General features: G+C 38.1%; 1 protein-coding gene across 1 annotated transcript in view; it reads right to left on the bottom strand.

Moving 5' to 3' along the window:
- Positions 1-19371, bottom strand: part of LOC117421034 (serine/threonine-protein kinase 32B-like) — a 101442-nt gene that overhangs the window by 9089 nt on the left and 72982 nt on the right. The window contains exons 7-9 of the mRNA XM_034034901.3: positions 10254-10357; positions 9062-9178; positions 7550-7675 (exon numbers count right to left, since the gene is read on the bottom strand). Of these exons, the coding sequence (XP_033890792.1) occupies positions 7550-7675; positions 9062-9178; positions 10254-10357 (347 nt within the window). The remainder of the gene's footprint in view (positions 1-7549; positions 7676-9061; positions 9179-10253; positions 10358-19371) is intronic.

Genomic DNA, 19371 nt, shown 5'->3' with positions numbered 1-19371 from the left:
TTTTTTTTCCAAATGTTGAATTTCTTACCATTTATTATGACATGGTATTTGTTCTGTATATTTTTTCGATTGCAGTTTCTGCTTGGATCATTAGTATGTCATGATTAATAGATACTAGGCTTTTTTTCAGCCACTTTCTGCTATTAAAATATTACTATTAAAGGTGATGAAATGTGTTAAATATCCTTTTTTGACTGTGTGCAATATATGAAGCCCACTAATCAGCTTTTCTGAGTTTTGTTTAGAAGCTGCCCTGATTGCAGAAACAGGAATTTCCTTCTGAAGTAGTTATTAAGTCTGGTAAATAGTAATCCACATAGGCAAACCCTTCAAGTTTCTCTGAATAGTTGTATTTCCAAATTCCCCCTTTACCATGCTGTAAGCTGACGGGTATCACTGAAAATGAAAAGGAACCTGTTAAAAACGTGTTAATGATTACATTTCCTGCCTATTCCATGTTTTGGTACCAATCAATGATCATGAGAAGGCGTCTTCTGACAATCTAAATTTGATACATTTTACAAATTCTTTGCTGATCTTGGCTGATGTTTATTTTTTTGAGTCAACAGTACAGGCTGAGACATGGATCAATGTGTAATACGATTAAATCGTATTCCTGTTCTGATCAAATGAAATGTTGTCACTTCTTTACTTATGAAAGGAATTATTTAATCTTCCTTAATATAAACATAAGCATTGGCCTATTTAAAATGCGCAGACAAGTTTTTAGACTGTCAGGAGACACTTTCTCATTATCACTGATTGGTACTGAAAAAACGTATCATTGATTGGTACTGAAAAACCATATAGACAAGGCAGGAAATGTCATCATTCAATTAACACATTTTAAATAGGTTCCTTTCTGGCGGCTTAAAACATGTTAATTGAAACTTAAAGGGATCCCCAGTAATTCGAGCCCTGCCATTTGCCTCTTTTCATCAATTTATTTTTCTTCTATTAAACTAATAGCTGTGATAAAGTAAAATACTTATAAAATACCTTATATAGCTATCAAACCTATGCAACAGATAGCATTAATCTTAAATATGAGTACTCTATTGTCTATTTTTTTCTTAAACTTTGCAGGATAAAATATAAATTAAATTCAATTACATTTACCACAGAAATAAAAATAAGAGGTCACCAAATTAAAAAGAGATGTATCCTGCCTGCCTCTAAGGCAGCTTATTAACATATTTTGAATTGAAATGAAACAACGACATGGTACTTTTTTGTAATTGTTTTAAACTATTTGTATCATATACAGTAGGCCTGCTCAACTACCAATGTAAATATTTTTTTAAAGAAATTAAATTGGCACCAGGAGGACCTGAGACTATTGTATTTCATTATCGCTAAAAACAACACATGTCTACTTAAAGAAATAAAAAATGTTCTCACACTTGTAAAATATTTTTACAATATGAATTTCACAAATGTGAAAATAACTAGTTCATAAATTATTTGGTATTATTCATGAACATATGTTTCTAGAGGGTACCTGTGGTGAACTGAAAGTGAATATAGAATTATTTCAATAGAAAATATGTTTCCAAATACTTTTGTCATAGTTTACAGCCCCTCCTATTGTTGTGATGGGGCTATTTTGATGCACGGTGTTGAAACCACGACAAGCTTCAGTGCACCGCGTTGGAAAGATGGCACGTGCTGCCGTTCGGCCTCTCATTAGCTCTTTGTACGTTTTCAAAGTGTGTGGACTCTACCCTGGCCCCCTTGCGTTTGCAGGGGATCAGAGTAATGAACTATCTCGACGACTGGTTGATTTGTTCCCAGTAGCGAGAGGGAGCAGTGGCCCATACAGCGACTGTGACGGAGCATCTGGCGAGGTTGGGCCACACCATCAATGATGCAAAGAGTCAGCTTACACCGGCGCAGTGCACGATGTACTTGGGGCTCCGGTATGATGCGCGCATACCTGTCAGATGAGTTTGTCTTTACACCTTAAATTGTGCATTTCCATCTACACTTGTAGAGGCTTATTATGGGTTAGTCCTCATTGTCTAGCTAACTTGTTCCACTTGTTCAGATTAGCTAAACCACTTGCTGTTTGGTAAGCTGCAATCAGGACTAACTTAGTACAGATCTGCAGGATTTGCTAGACCGCTTTTTAGTCCACTTGATGCAGACTAATCTTAACCTGCACAGCCTGAATAATATAATCCAAACCATTGTTTCATCATTTTTATTGCGAATGAAAAAACAGTGTTTTGTTCTACAATGTAGTGAGGCAGGGATCAGATCTATTTAGATCTATTCACAAAACCTTAAATACGAATTCAAGTCTGATAAAAATCGTTTTAGGTTTTGTACTCATGAAACCTTTCTTCAGCTTTTTTTTTCTATTGAGGCAATGCTGTATCTAATGGTTGCACTGGGAGACTTTTCCCTCTTCCCCATATATTTGGAGTAGTGGTTAGGGCTCTGGACTCTTGACCGGAGGGTTGTGGGTTCAATCCCAGGTGGGGGACACTGCTGCTGTACGCTTAAGCAAGGTACTTTACCTAGATTGCTCCAGTAAAAAACCCAACTGTATAAATGGGTAATTGTATGTAAAAATAATGTGATATCTTGTAACAATTGTAAGTTGCCCTGGATAAGGGCGTCTGCTAAGATATAAATAATAATTATAATGTTCAGATGTGTCTTTATTCAGCACTTGTGTTGGCTCTTTCTCTTTCAACAAATGAGAACTTGAGCACATTGGGGTCCATTTTAATAATCCAAACATTTATAAACCAGTTTTTTCGTAAACGTTATTTCCCTGTATTTTTATTTGATGTTGTAATGTTGTAACCCTAAACCTAATCCTTACTCTAACCCAAACAAAAGATACAAAAACAATTTCTGAAAAGAATTAATAGAACAAAGACTAAATGCTATTTTATTTTTCATGGATGTAAAATCCCTATGTTCCTAGAAATTAAACTTTAGAAGCATTGGATAACAAAAAAGATAATACCTACAGAAGAAATATTACATGATGAAGATTTTAAGTTTGAAAACAAAAGTTACAAGCAGAATGATGACACGATAGGCAAATAATTAGGCATGGATTTTGCAAGCATGTACATGAGGAAATGTTATTAAGTAAATTAGAACTTTAGAATATATAAGCTATGTGGACAACATATTTGGAATATGGACACATGGAGAATAATCTTTTTTCCAGTTTCCTCAAGTAGCAAATAATATCTATCCTAACATTTCAGTGGATCTACGGTAGACAAAATCTGAAATTGAATTCTTAGATACGCTGGTTAAACTTGATCAAGTATCTATTAAAATGGATCTTTACTCGAAGCCTACATGCATATGTCATCTGCACAGCCTATCCATACTAAAGGAGCCATTCCAAAAGGACTAGATATAAGGATAAAAACAGTTCTGTTCTGATGAAAATGACAATAAAAATGAGGACATAAAGAACATTAGGTTAAATATCATGACCCTGGTTCCCTGAAATAGACATGTTATCCATTACCGATTGGTGATATACCTCTGTGTATTCTGATTTACCTGAATACATATGTCAAAGCTGCTCAACAGAGCCCACCCTGTGTCAGACACTGCGATCCCGCCCAAGCGGGGATAAAGTGCCGTGAGCAGAAGCGATCACCGCCAATTTCTATTCAAGCCTGCTGTGTTGGAGTGAACACAGTGACCTCGAAAGGTAATGGATAACTTTTCTATTTCAGTGAACCAGGGTATGATATATAACCTAACGCTCCCTTTCAAGTATGAAATGTTATCCATTAACGCTTGGGATAGTAAGAACATAAGAAAGTTTACAAACGAGAGGAGGCCATTCGGCCCATCTTGCTCGTTTGGTTGTTAGTGGCTTATTGATCCCAGAATCTCATCAAGCAGCTTCTTGAAGGATCCCAGGGTGTCAGCTTCAACAACATTACTGGGGAGTTGGTTCCAGGTTCCCACGATTCTCTGTGTAAAAAAGTGCCTCCTATTTTCTGTTCTGAATGCCCCGTCATCTAATCTCCACTTGTGACCCCTGGTCCTTGTTTCTTTTTTCACGTCGAAAAAGTCCCTTGGGTCGACATTATCAATTTAGAATTTTGAATGCTTGAATCAGATCGGCGCGTAGTCTTCTTTGTTCAAGACTGAATAGATTCAATTATTTTAGCCTGCATGATATGCCTTTTAAACCCGGATTAATTCTGGTCGTTCTTCTTTGCACTCTTTCTAGAGCAGCAATATAGTTTTTGTAGCGAGGTGACCAGAACTGAACACAGTATTCTAGATGAGGTCTTACTAATGCATTGTATAGTGTTAACATTACTTCCCTTGATTTAAATTCAACACTTTTCACTCTATAGCCGAGCATCTTGTTGGCCTTTTTTATAGCTTCCCCACAGATGAAGACATTTCTGAGTCAATATAAACTCCTAGGTCTTTTTCATAGATTCCTTCTTCAATTTCAGTATCTCCCATATGGTATTTATAATGCACATTTGTATTGCCTGCATGCAGTACCTTACACTTTTCTCTATTAAATGTAATTTGCCATGTGTCTGCGCAGTTCTGAATGCTGTCTAGATCATTTTGGATGACCTTTGCTGCTGCATCAGTGTTTGCAACTCCTCCTATTTTTGTGTTGTCTGCAAATTTAACAAGTTTGCTTACTATTTACCCAAGTTGTTGCAAGTGCAGGACTTGCAGCACTGGCAGATGTGCTAAAAGGGGTAGACTGGGAATTTGACTTAGCACTGGTCCCAAAACCCAGGTTTTGAGGACCCATGACATGATCCACATGCCCTAAAAAAGTGTTGGCGTAACCTGCATCTCAGTGTGCATGCTGTGACTGAATAGCTGCACTCTGGTATAAAAAAAAAAAAATGGGGAATCCATGGCATCTAGTGTAGAGAAAGTGTGTAGGGTAAACCCACACTATGGTATACGTGTTTCAAAGGATAACTGTCTTTAGCACTCTATAGAACCTAGTGAAAGTATGGGGGGTCACCCATACTGCAGCATTGCATATGTCAGAGACAGATGCACCCTGAAATAATGCCTAAGAGGTTGTAAGGCATCTTTGGGAATAACCCATGACCTCTGGTGGGGGCAGGTTGGCTAGGTCATAGGCAATCCGTACAGTGTTCGCAATCCTCTTCAACAGCCGCTGTTTGGACAGGGCTTGTCCATGGAACCTAGACCCATACCTGATAGAGCTGCTCTGTTTGACGCATACCCTGAGTCCGTTCAACATAGTACGCCAATGCCCTAACTGGGCACAGCGTGTGGAGCTTCCTCTCCTTGTCAGATTGGAAAGGTGGTGGATAAAAAGCCTCCAACTCCACTGACTGGTTGACATGAAAAGCAGAGATGCATTTACGGAGCAAAAACAGCGTTAGTACGGAGAGTGTCCTTAGTCCTGGCCTCCGTGAAAAATAGGCAGGCTTTAGCTATGGAAAATGCTTGCATTTCACCTAGAGTCCTGCATCAGGTCAGGTGACCCGCAAAAGTGGGTCGGGTTTGGGTCGGAATGTTAACTTTTTTGCGGTTTGTCAAAAAAATGTAATTTCCAAGTCAGGCTCAGGTCTGAATTTGAATCAACAAAAAGTTTTCTGTCCTTTCAGCGCACTCGTCTGTAACCCTTTCCCAAATAACGTATTAGAAGGTAAATGTACTAGTATTTCCTGCACTAAAGCATGAGGAGATTAGGGAGGAGTCAGCTGACTAAGCAGTGTTCTCGGTTTGTACTGCCGCTTGTTTGATACATCACTTTTCTATCCTTTTGATATGACACTTTTCTATCCTTTTATCACGTCTGCGTGGTAATATTAAATGCATGTGGATGAGGTGAAACAAAGGGTTTATATCATGTGGTGGATAATAGTTCGAGAGGTAAATTAGAAGTGTGGAATTCTTTTGGAATCATAGTGAATGAAAATAATGAACATGTGACTGGATTTGTTGCTTGTAAAACCTGTCATTATGTTTTTGTGTACAACAGCCACAAAACTGGTACAGCTCTGCGAAAGCACAGGTGTAGCTCCCTTTCAACTGGTGGCACCCCTCCCTTCAAACTGTTCCAATTTGTTTGAAAATTGTGTATATTTTTGTGAAGTCCATCCTTAGCAACTTAGGCTCATTGATTTAGATTCTATTTATTTTGTTTTCTGTATAATAATGTAATGTGATTAGTATTGAGACACACATCAAAATACAGCCTGTGGTGTTTGTATCAAGAACAGGTATTTTATAGTAAAGTAAGTAGAGATAGTTAATATGTTACAATGTTAAAAAATATCAAGATCACTAGAGAAAGCTACCACAATGTATAGCCTATAGTATAAACTCAATCTGTGGAGAATGGTAGAGATATCTGTGCGTGAATGTGAGAGCATGAGAGAGTCAGTTGACGCAATCAGTAGGTAAAGTACAAGAACTTGCGGGTTCGGTTGCAGGTCTTATTAAAGCGGGTCGGGTCGGGTCGCGGGTAAGAAGATGGTGCTGCAGTGGGTTGCGGGTTCAGGTCGGAAGTGGGTCGTACAAATCTAACCCGTGCAGGATGATTTTATCCCGTGCAGGATGATTTTACCCACTCGCTTTGCGCGGTGATTGCTAGTAGGAAAACCACCTAGTAGGATTGCTAGTAGGAAAACCACCTTCAAAGATAAATATTTCAGCTCTGCTGAATACAGGGGCTCGAATGGTGGTTTCGTAAGCATGTTAAGCACCACATTCAACCACCAGTGAGGTACAAGGTCCTTCCTAGGAGGAAACAACCTCTGAGCTCCCTTCCAAACTGTCCCCCAGGAAGTGAACTCCTGAGGAGGCAGTCTGTTTTAATATGGCAAGTTGAAATAGCTGCCAGATAGACCTTAAAAGTAGAGGGAGATTTCACCTTGTTAAAAAGGTCCTGCAAAAATGTCAGTATGGCTGCCATGGGGCAAGTGATGAAGTCCAACCCACGAGACAGACACCAAGTCTTAAAAACTTCTCATTTAAACTTGTACAGGGAATGCGTAGAAGTGGTCCTGGTTCTGCAGGGCAGTAATCTCATTCAAGACACCGATCTGGCTTAGTTACAGTCGGTCAGGGGCCAGACCCACAGCTGCAGGCTCACTGGGTCGGGATGTCACAGGGGCCCCCACGCCTAGCTGAGCAGGTTGCAACATGCAGGCAGCTCCCAAGGCTGGTCATTCAGGAGCTGGACCAGTGCCTATAACCAGGCTCTTTTTTTTGTTCCAAACTTTGCACATCTAGAGTAGTGCCATAGGCTTCCACCATGTGTTTTGGCTGGCTATATAGATTTATATCAGTTAAAGTGTCCTGGCTCTGTATGTGTGTGCATAGCTCCTCAACGAAACTGATATCTTCATGGTGTCGATATAAAACTCAGGATGTAAGGTTAATATAGATGTTTGCAGGAGACCAATCTAACAGTATAGGCTTACTTCATTTTTTTTCCTACTGCGTTTAAAACCGTACACAGGATAGGCTGTACTTGATTTCCTATCAAAATAATCCATTTAAAATGGTGTTAAAAAAGATAAGGTAAAACTCTTACATTTGGAACAAAGCCAGGGGAAACAGCCTTCTCCAGAACAGCATCCCAGTTCACATCAGCCAGGTAGGGGGAGCTCTGGATATCTGTAACACTTGAAAGACGGCACTCTGGGTCTTTGGCAAGAAGCTATAGATGTACACATATAAAAAAAAAGCATTGCCTAAATCATTAGTGCCTATTTGGTTTTGCAACACAGTGATGTAAAACTGTACATTGTGGGATATCAGCACCATGCCAACAAACTCAATAAAACAAATACAAATAATCAGCGTTTAACTTTAAACCAAGAGATGTATTAACAACTTGCTATATATGCTGGCTATTGGGAGAACTGGATCTGCTTCAAACACAAACATGATATCCTGGGATGAAAGTATGAAAAGGAGTCTACTCCTCCCCCCAATTTAGTCCATGGTAACAAGATGTTATCCTTAATCCTTAGATACTTCTTAAACTTCATGCTGAGAAACTGATTATACACCCCTCCCTTCAAACTGTTCCAATTTCTTTGAAAATTGTGTATATTTTTGTAAAGTCCATCCTTTGCAACTTAGGCTCATTGATTTAGATGCTATTTATTTTGTTTTCTGTATAATAATGTAATGTGATTAGTATTGAGACACACATCAAAATACAGCCTTTGGTGTTTGCATCAATATTGAAAGTGTGCAATATCAAAGGATGTGACAGAAGATACATTTAAATGTGTACTTTAAATAATAAAGATGAGTCTTGCAGGTCCAAGAAGATGTACTGTTTATAAAGAAAATGTTTGGGTCCTACCACTGACTCTGATATGGGAGTAGTCTTATTTATTCAGTCTCAAACTACAATATTGTTGTATAATATTATGTTTAAATATGATTATTTCTTTGGCATTAATGTTGTGTTTTTTCTGTGTAAGTTACCATTTTGATGGTTGTTAAAACAAAATAGATACAAATGGAAAAAGGTCTTGTTACACATAGTACAATAAATATTATAAGAGAACAGTAGTTGGTGTGACTATTTACAGGAATACACCGTAAATACCTATCACAGAGAGAGCCCAGTAAAATTATTGTGTTGCGTTGTATCAAAAAGTATTTAATAAAAAAAAAAAAATCTCTTGGACCTTCTTTCTTCTTTTTCAATGCAAATTAAAACACCATTCAATGTTTTCTCAATCTACCCATATGTACGAATAACATTTAATGACATAAAGTATATATTTTTATATACTCTATAACACTTAAGGTTTTGACCTGGAAATACCAGTATCTCAGAAAGTTCTTAGTATCTCAACATCTTTTCCTTCAAAGATGGCAAGTGTACCGCCATAATCCCTTCTTTTTATGAAGGTCATACGAGATTAAAAATACTTTATAAGGCCACTCATTATTTCATCCAGAATAAATGTCAAACTTTCTGTTTTTTGTTCTTAAATGAAGGTCAGAGAGAATTGACGCTGTCAAATTCCCCCAGCTATATTCTGTCAGGTCAGATAAGATGCAATAAGCTTTTGTAACTAACCTTTCTCAGTAACGACACCATGCCTGTGGACCAGGTGGAGGAGTAGTGCACTCGCTCTGCTCGGAACATGTTGAGAATGTCATCCACTGGGGTCATGGAATGAATGTCGTAAGGTCGCTAATATAAAAAAATAAAATATACAAAATACAACAAAATCCCATCACAAAATGCTACTATTTATACATTGAAAGTGTATAAAGCCAAGATTAGCAATCCGTCTTCCTCTCGCAAGACTCATCCTACACTTCATGCAATAACAGGAATCACTGGGGACCCCCAATTTACAGACCTTTAATATATTCATGAGTACAATTAAGCTGTTATTTGTATTTTAACATACCCCCCTGTACTGTTTATGTTCTGTTTTGCTCAGTTAAGTGACAATGTTTAAGTAACTATTCACAGAATGTTTTATTCTTTAGTTACCAAGCTTTAAAAAATAACCTTGTGAGCACGGAGCGGTAACCCTTTGCTTAACCCAAAGAAGTGACGAGTGAATACAGAAAAACAAGATGTTTTTGCCTTACAAAGCTGGGTCATTCTACCATTAGGGTGCCTTTTGCATCCTGAGGCCATATTTTGGATAAAACAACTGATTTTACTCAAACTAAATGATGCATCATAAAGTACACACTTTACACTATAAAGTGTTAAAGGTGAAAAAACATGCATTGTTAACATTGTAAAGTTCTTATACTGCAGGTGTTATTATTCACAGGTTTTCTGCTGTTAAGCTCAGCAAAAGTGTTTTTTTTTGGTATATTTTAAACATTGTTTTTCTAATAATAATAAAAAAAAAGTTTATTGAAAAAAAATACATGTTCCTTTTCAATGTTTTTACAAGGTGCAAAAGGCACTCTATTATTATAATTTGTTTATTTAGCAGATGCCTTTATCCAAGGCGACTTACAAAGACTTGGGTGTGTGAACTATGCATCAGCTGCAGAGTCACTTACAATTACGTCTCACCCGAAAGACGGAGCACAAGGAGGTTAAGTGACTTGCTCAGGGTCACACAATGAGTCAGTGGCTGAGGTGGGATTTGAACTGGGGACCTCCTGGTTGCAAGCCCTGTTCTTTAACCACTGGACCACACAGCCTCCTCTAATAGTAGAATAGCCTAGCTTTTGTTGTGGTGTTATATATATTTTGTATTTAATACAGGCCAAAGTAAATGAAGCTATTGTCTTACCCAGCCTCGCAGCAGTTCATATGCTGTGATCCCCAGTGACCACCAGTCTACAGGATAGGAGTAACCAGGGCCTCCCTCCATAAAAGAGTGAAACACTTCAGGAGCTGCAGCGAGAGAAACAGAAAAAAGTATTAATTAAAAAGCAGTCTAAAAAACCAAATCATTAGTATTATCTTTAGTAGTTCAGTTTTTCACAGTTTCAGTGCTCTAATTTATCAGAAAGCAGCTTGTGTTGGAAATTCAGATTGTTCACATCTGCTAATGGTAGTTTTAGCTGTAACAAGCTTTCTCCTGACTGCCACTAATGTGCTAAAGTCTATTTCCTCAACAGTACAACATCAGTACAGCCTGGAATCTGCAGTTTTCTTCATAATAAAAAGCCTGCATGCATTTTTTTCAGAATTTGCTTCTCATTGTTAAGACAAAGTTTTGTAATAAATACAGAACTAGTTTTAATTGTTTAAAGAGATCTGATTGAGAGACAGTGAGCAGAGATGTGTTGCTGAAGTATCATAACATGCTACATGCAAATTACACAACACTTAGTCCAATCCTATAGTACTTGCCCTGGCCAATGAAACACCTCACCTTAAAAAAGCTACACATTTAAAAGGTTAGCATTTTATTTATTTATTTATTTCTTAGCAGACGCCCTTATCCAGGGCGACTTACAATCGTAAGCAAATTCATTTCAAAATACATTTAAGTGTTACAATACAAGTAATACAATAAGAGCAAGAGCTCTTATTGTAGAATGCATGAATATCCTTTTAAATCCTTTCATGTTTAACATATGAGCAAATTATTTTAAAAGGTTAAACAGAGTAGAAGAATATTATCCACACAGAAGACAGAAAAGAACACATTCTTTATGATTTCCATTACATGAGAGTAGGTGTTAAAACTTCATGCTGATATTGGACTCAGCTCTCGCCAAGATAAGCACCAACTAAAACATAGCCTCTTTTACTGTAAACTAATGTGATCCATCTGTGTTTCCTTCCATCTGATGATGTAGATATCCTTCTGCCTGGTGTTGATGGCTGAAGTGTAATGCTGGCTCCAGGAATCAGCCTATTTTGCCTCCCTGGCGCATCAGCACACAAACGATCAACCTCAGCATGACAACCATCTGGATTGAGCTGAGTAGGGTACTTCTCTGGGGTCTTCAAGTGGATACCTTCCATCCTTGGGGTTTCGTCGACTAGCCCACAACACCTTAAGGGGGCTTGACAGTGATTCTGGCGTCCCAGCATCACCCTCCTCCATCCCCCGACTCAGCTAAGCCCAGCTTACTTACCTTCCTTTACATCAGTGGTTTTCAAACTTTTCAGGACCCGTACCCCTTTCCAAAAAATCTAGTCTACCGCGTACCCTCATCTGAGATACTTATGAAAACAGAAAAAAATTGTATTTTCTAATTACTAGGCTTAAGTACTTATTGATGTTAACTGAAAATAATTTTTTTAAAAAATGCTTACCTACCAATGTGATGGATGCGCCTGCTTTTTATCACAGATTTCAGTAAACCTACACCCTGATTAGTAAACAATGCAGCCAATGCACATAGGGTATGTTATTCTGTATTTTAAAATGAGCCAATAGGACTTCAAGTTACAAAAAAGCGTTAAGCAGGTCATTAAAAAAAAAAAAAAACCATCTTGATTTGCTGGCTCAGAAGGCACACAAGGAAGGAGGTGGGGCTACAGTTCAGTCAATTACTGTACATGGAAAACTGCTGTTAAACTAACAAAATAAAATAAAATGAAAACTAAAAATGCTATGTAAAAATAATTTCAAAATCCAGACCAATAAGTATGGTACTGGTGGTAGTCAGTGTGGAGTAGTGGTTAGGGCTCTGGACTCTTAACCGGAGGGTTGTGGGTTCAATCCCCAGTGGAGGACACTGCTGTTGTACCCTTGAGCAAGGTACTTTACCTAGATTGCTCCAGTAAAAACCCAACTGTATAAATGGGTAATTGTATGTAAAAATAATGTGATAGCTGTATAATGTGAAATAATGTATAATGTGATATCTTGTAAAATTGTAAGTCGCCCTGGATAAGGGCGTCTGCTAAGAAATAAATAATAATAATAATAATAATAATAATATGGCAAAACGAGACCAAAAACAGGTTATGCTTTTGAAAAACAAAACCTAGGGTTCTAATTTAAAACAAAATCAGAAAGCAATTCTCAACAAAAGTCGTGCATTTCTTTCAACGAATGCAGAAGTGTAGAGAGAAAACAGATGGGGCATTTTGCATAAAATTTAAAATTTACAAATACAGGCATTTAAAAAAAAAAAAAAAAATCGGGTAGCATGTGGAACTGTGTGAATATTGAATAACACATTGAATATGTGTGTTTTTATTTATTTATTTAACTTGAATGTTATCTTTTAAGACTTGCACTGGACATTTAAAATGCTATGTTGTCTTGTGCAGTATCGAATCCAGCCAGAATAAGCAGATTGCTTTGAAGTGAATATTTCCAAAAGCTAAATTTGTTGAAAGTAGAAAGGTGACATTTATATCATGCAGTCAAAAATGACTTTTAGCAAAATGCTTCCATGTAAAGTGTTTAGTGCAGTCGTCTGTTCGTGTTAATCAGCTGTAAAGCTTGTTGATGGGCACTCGCTGTATGATATGAACACACTCAATACGTCGGAGTATGGAATCCAATTCCGGACACTTTTCCCAATCCCAGGATTTTGGATTATTATTATTATTTTTTTTTAATCCTGCGATTCCATTTTTGTAATAATAATAATATTGTGCTTTTGCTTTTATTAGCCTAATAATTAGCCGCGTACATTGGTAGGGTAATGCAATCACACGACAAAGGAGTTCTTCAATGAATTAGTCATAGTGAGAAAACACATAAAGCATTGCAAGTAAAGATAACAGTTGTGTCGCTCCAGCTCAACAGCAAAACAAGTGAGTGATTTCACTGTCTAAAAACAGGGCGGCCCAATTGCCTGCTCAACTCAATAATACTGTTATTTTAAAACACACTGAACTGATTAAACTACTAACACTGAACAGTTAAACTCCAGAAAGTAAGCGTACCTAGTAAATACTACACATTGTTAAAAGAAGCAACATTCTACAATGACAATATATTTTTATTTTATTTTATTGTATTTATTTATTTATATTTAGTCTACAGACTGCAGAACCATCGCCCTGCTGTTTAAATATATAACTTAGCCATGTGTGTACTCAATACTCACTCACTGTCAGCAGCCGGCTGGGTGTTTTATAGAGTTAACCTCGCCCAACAGAAAGTAAACGTACACCAGTACGGCAGTGGTTTTATTTGACAGGAGATTCAACATTGTTAATTAGCAAGGTACTACAATGTGATTTACAAAAAAAATAAAATCTGTTGTCTGCCATTACAGAATTTTTCTTGTGTACCTCCAGGGGTACGTGTACCCCAGTTTGAAAACTCCTGCTTTACATCAACATTTTTTTATTTCTACTGTGCTTGAGGTCCCCAACCAGAATCTTTTTGTCTCAACCAGTTGCTGCTCCTCTCTGCACTCTGCGTCGCAACTCTTGACCACTGAATCTCTGAGAAACCGGGTTGTGGAGTGTGCCACAAATCCTCGACAACCCACCTCCACTGAGTAAACCTGGACTCTCCATCCTCGCTGTTCCGCTTCAGCAGCTAATTGAGCATACCGAAGTTTCTTCCTTTCGTACGTCTCATCCACAGTATCTCTTTACCATACAGTCCCACTCTGCTGAGGTAGCGTGGAAGTCCTAACCATTTCCTGACTAATGAACTGATTAATGCTTCCAGCTTCTCTACTGATGTCAAGGAAACCTCATACACAGTGAGTGGCCACAGAAGTCTTGGCAGTAGACAAAACTGTTGTAGTCATGATTGTCATGTCATCCATGTATGCTCTAACTCAAGGTTTCTCAAATGCGGCCACCAGCGGATTTTTTTGCGGCCACGACAATCGCTGAGATGTTAAGTATTAAAGTTGCCGTGTAAACGCTAGAGTGTGCACTCATTCTCATCTATAAATATTATGGTACAGTACAGGCAGAGCTAACTACATAGACGTGGTTTTCTTTCAAATCACACAGCTTATTATTCATTGGCTAACCAGTGTTTACATCTCGCGCAACTGTAACTCTGTAAGCGGCTATTGGCCAGCGTCATCGTCAGTGGTTGAAAATAACCCTGAATGTGATACACACACGGTCCCAGAAGTGCCTCCTACTGCTAAGAAAAACTGAACATGGAGGGAAGAAAAACAAGCATTTCAAGACAAATGGGAAACGCAGCGAGACACGTGCTGCTGAATTACAACCCTGTCCGCTGGCTTAATTTTAATAACAGTGTTTGAGGTTTTGAACACAGTTTCCCTGGAACTGTCCTAAAAGCTACAAGATCCAGAAGTACATGGTTGTTTGCTCTTTTTGAAATAGTTTTTACCAAAGCTTGCTTCCTTGAAGCTGGAGCTTCAGAAACCTCAGCTAACGATATTTGACACCATTGAAGTGATGAATACAGTCAGGATGAGAGTGTGCAGCGAAAGGTTTGCTTTGTGGGTTCAATCCCAGGTGGGGACACTGCTGCTGTATCCTTGAGGAAGGTACTTTACCTAGAATGCTCCAGTAAAAACCCAACTGTATAAATGGGTAATTGTATGTAAAAATAATGTGATATCTTGTAATAATTGTAAGTTGCCCTGGATAAGGGTGTCTGCTAAGTAATAAATAATAATAATTCAGTGTACTGCATTTTCTGAAGAACAAGTACGGAAACCACCTCACTGTAAGTAGTCTGATAAACACCATGGCTCAATGGATGTGTTAAAACCCAGAACTTTAATTTCATCACCACACTTTTATTTATTTTTTTAGCAGTAAACGTTAAAGTTTAACAATAATGTGTTATTTTTTGGTCTTAAACGGGAGCGTTTGTGTACAGTAGCGTTTGTATTGCAAATATAGAAAAAGAGATTCAGTCTAAATTTGGACCAGCAGATCCAAATTATTTGAAGGAAAATAAGTTAGTTAGGAAAGTTGTAAAGTAAAATGTTTTTTTTTACTGTTATCATTATTATTACTAGATTTTTTTTGTTTGTTTGTTTGTTTGTTAAAGAGAAAGACATTTTGGACACATTTGAAGACATGTTGTTTCATTATTATCTGGACTTTTATTATGTAAAAAGTTTTTTTTAGTTAGTTCAGAATTGTTGTACAGACATCCATCTTGTACCTAGAAAGCAAAATAAACAACAAAAAAGACAAGAACATGCAAAGCACCTTATTTGTTTTTATTATGTTGTCCCGTAAGAATAGAGACAACTTTACATTATGTTTATTATTGAGTCTGAAAAAAAAAAATATATGAGTGCGGCCACCAGTAAGCGTTGGCCACACTCTGAGGCAACCAAAAGAATTGTTGTGCGAACCCCTGCGTCTAACTGGCAGCAGTCACATTCCAGAAGCCAAGCATTCTCCTCCCACTACCCATTTTGACGCCTTAATAATTACTTCCATTGCCATGGTAAAAGCCAGTGGAGAAATGGTGTATCCTGCCATTATTACAATTTCAAGACATTGCCCTGCAGTGGTGAATTCTGAAGTTGAAAAACAAAATTGCAAATCTCCAAAGTAGGCTTTCACGAAGTTTGTTATTGTCCTCGTTACACTGAAAAAATCTAATGCTGCCCAAAGAAGCTCATGTGGTACCAGAATGTCACATGTATCCAGGAATGTCACATGGAGCTCCTTCCTCTACTTTTTAGCTGTTTGAATTTGCTGCCAGATCACACTGGGAAATAAGGCGAAACTGACCAATACTCCTAGAATCTTTTTCTTTGGAAATTGTGACAGAGACAGAATGATTCTTGGTGATAAATCTCCCTCCAGACCTGTGAGGGCGCTGTGCAAAGGGAACGGAGTGTCCTGGACTGGTTGGCCAGACAATTCATTCCCAGGGTTAGGTGGAAGTCAACAATCTAGAAAGGGGGCGGGGCTATGGTACACCAAGTCATCGACCCAGAAGGGAAGCGATGTGGCAGCCGCGGATTGGAGGAGCGGTTGCAATCGTTAAGCAAGGGGGCGTGATTGACGGTACAGGCGATATAGCTGTGATCTGTTCCTTTGAATGGTTAATGCTGGACCAGAAGGATAACGTAATTGTTATTGTGAGCGTTTTGTTTGTTTTGTCTTGTCTAAAATCTACTTTGTTGTTATTAGACAGCTAACACGATCCGGAGCTGTCACTACAGGCCAGCACAAAACCCAAACACTGCACTTGTTCATGATAAATTGTATTTTCACCACGAGCACTACAGCACTTACTTTTGACTTGTGACCGTGTTTGTGTTAACTGTGTGTGTTTAAATACCGTGTTTATTGTTTCAGGACTGAATCCGTGTATTTAACTGAGCAATACACATTGCTGTGTATTGCCAGTTCTCATTATTCTTTACTGTTGTCATCAGACTTTGGATTATAAATAAACCATGATTTCACCAGTACTTTGTTGTTTGTCATTGTCTTGAGCACTGCATCACCTCTACACCTGCGCACTTCAAACCACTTTGCCACAGGTATAAAGACCCCACCTGCTCGGTGCCATGCTCTTGGTACAACTTGTTTTTCCCATGCTACTTTCATCAATTTCCACAGGAGTCATAGAACACCAGGGGCACTCTTGTACACTCTGTATGGAACTCCATTAGGCCCAGGAGATGATGACGTCCTTGCCCTTTTTCACAGCTTGCTCTACTTCTTTCCACTTAGGTGCACAGTCCTCCATTTGGTATTCTGGGGGACTGATAGGTGGGATGTCTGAACGAATCGATATAGGCTCCTGCCTTTTTGAATCTGTGTGCGTTTCCTCAAGATATCTCTCCACTTAGTTGCTTTTAGTGTGCCATTTTTCTCCCTGGTGAATAACTTCTTTGCAAATTTGAATGGGTCTGTAGCAAAGTGGCTTGCCATGTGCAGGTGTAGTTAGTGCAGTGCCCAGGAATAACACACACAAGACAGTGAAAGTTCAATAAAACAGCTTCTTTATTTGACTGGATTGTGTGATGTAGATATCTTTCTGCCTGGTGTTGATGGCTGAAATGTAATGCTGGCTTCAGGGATCAGCCTATTTTGCCTCCTTGGCGCATCAGCACACACAACAGCTGCAATGCTGGCTCCAGGGATCAACCACAGCGTGGCCTCCCTAGTGCATCAGCATGACAACCGTCTGGACTGAGCTGAGTAGGATACGTCTCTGGGGTCTTCAAGTGGGCACCTTCCATCCTTGGTGTTTCGTCGACTAGCCGTGGACCTTAAGAAAGCCTATTAAAAGATGTGACACTGAACAGAATTTATCTCACTAATTGCATTTGAATTTGCTTTTGCATGAAAATATCATTCTCCAAACAGAAGACCGAAACTAGTTATTTTTTATTCCACTGAGTAGAAATTCATTATAAAACGGAGACTATCATGAAGTCCAACTAAGAACATCGCTCATTAATTTAATATAAAACAAGATTTAGAAAACCTGCCATGCATTTTAAATCCGGAGGGGAGTGAATTCTCCCCTCTGGATTTTTCTCAAGCAACAAGACATTCTTTACCCGGCTCAACTAAAGGTCACCTACAACAACAGAGCCTACCTTTTTAAAACTGTGCAAGAATCCAAACACTTTGTTAAGGAAACATTCAATTACACCGTCCCTGAGAGAATGGCTGGTGAGATGGAGACATCTTAATGGACCTTAAAATACACCCAGGTTTAAAAAACAAAACAAAACAAAAAGTTGGTATTGGATTAACATGTGTTACGGTTTAGCGATGGTTTTTGCAATCTAATTATATACAGAAGTTTCTTCTCGGGACTTTTTAGATTATAGGCTTTAGTGTCCGACCACAGAGTAAGAAGTCAGAATGTGGGGTTATTGCACTGTTATTTCTTTATTAATGACATGTATGTTGGATATTTATATCCCATAATGTTACAAAGTTTTCTTTTTCAAGTTTTTGAAAGATAGATATTGTTTATTGTTTTTTTTAATGTAGATGACAAGGTTCTATTTGTTTATCAAAGATATACTGAATGCTATTGTAATGGACTGTAACACAGCAGGGAGGGGGTTAAAATCCTCCCTGCATAAAACATGTGCGCAGGCACATTTTTGTTAATAGTTTAAATGTTTTGTTTAATTGTTTTATTGTTAATTATCCCCTGCACCTGGGTAGTAATTGTAAATTAGGACCAGGTGCAGGGTATATAAGAGGTGCAGTCAGTCTGCACAGGGCTGCTGTGTGTAGAGCCCGCTTGCGAGTGTGTGCAGACGTACCAAGAGAGTGAAGGTTTGTTTGTTTAAAAACTGTATGTTTTGTTTTTGTTTGATTTGGTTTTTGCAGGTAAACGGCTTAGCTGTCCTGTTATATAGTTTAGGTTCCTGTTTTGTGTTTTAGTTTAGTGCTCAAGAAAGAGCTAGGTGTCTGTTTTGTTTATTTTGTTTTTGTTCGTTTGGTTTATTAAAAATAGAGCGTAAGTGCTGAAAACCTCAATTTCCTGTGTCCTGGGTCTGTTTTAAAGGGGCAACGAACCGTGGAGAGGTGCAATTGTGTTACAGGACATAAAACTAAATTAGTTTACTATCTTACTCATTAAATAGGTATGAAAGCACCCACATCACCCCATAATGTATGTCCTACAGTGGCTTTGATATATTATGAAACGAATAAATTAGTTTACACGAGACTACATATAGTACAAAATGTCGGTGTTAGACAACAGTATTTCCCTATTAAAAAATAGTCTCTTGGAATTTAAGAGGTTTTAAAAATCTCATTAAAAGATGAAAAATATTATCAGCATTATCTTGATACAAATGTGATATTGCATTATTACAAGAAATCCATTTGAAAGAGGATGAAATACAGAAACTTAAAGATGGGTCGGACATGTTTTTCATTCATCCTACTCTTCCAAAGTAATAAAAATATTACATATCAACTAATAGACAAGAAAAACGACAAAGAAGGGAGATTTATAGCACTCAGACTGAAAACTGGAACTCGGGAAATGGTAATTGCCAATGTATACGTTCCTAACATTAACCAGAAAACAT

The sequence above is a fragment of the Acipenser ruthenus genome, chromosome 1, assembly GCF_902713425.1.
Source record: "Acipenser ruthenus chromosome 1, fAciRut3.2 maternal haplotype, whole genome shotgun sequence".
Taxonomy (NCBI): Eukaryota; Metazoa; Chordata; class Actinopteri; order Acipenseriformes; family Acipenseridae; genus Acipenser; species Acipenser ruthenus.
Note: the sequence above shows the minus strand (reverse complement) of the source record. Positions and strands in the feature narration are given on the sequence as shown.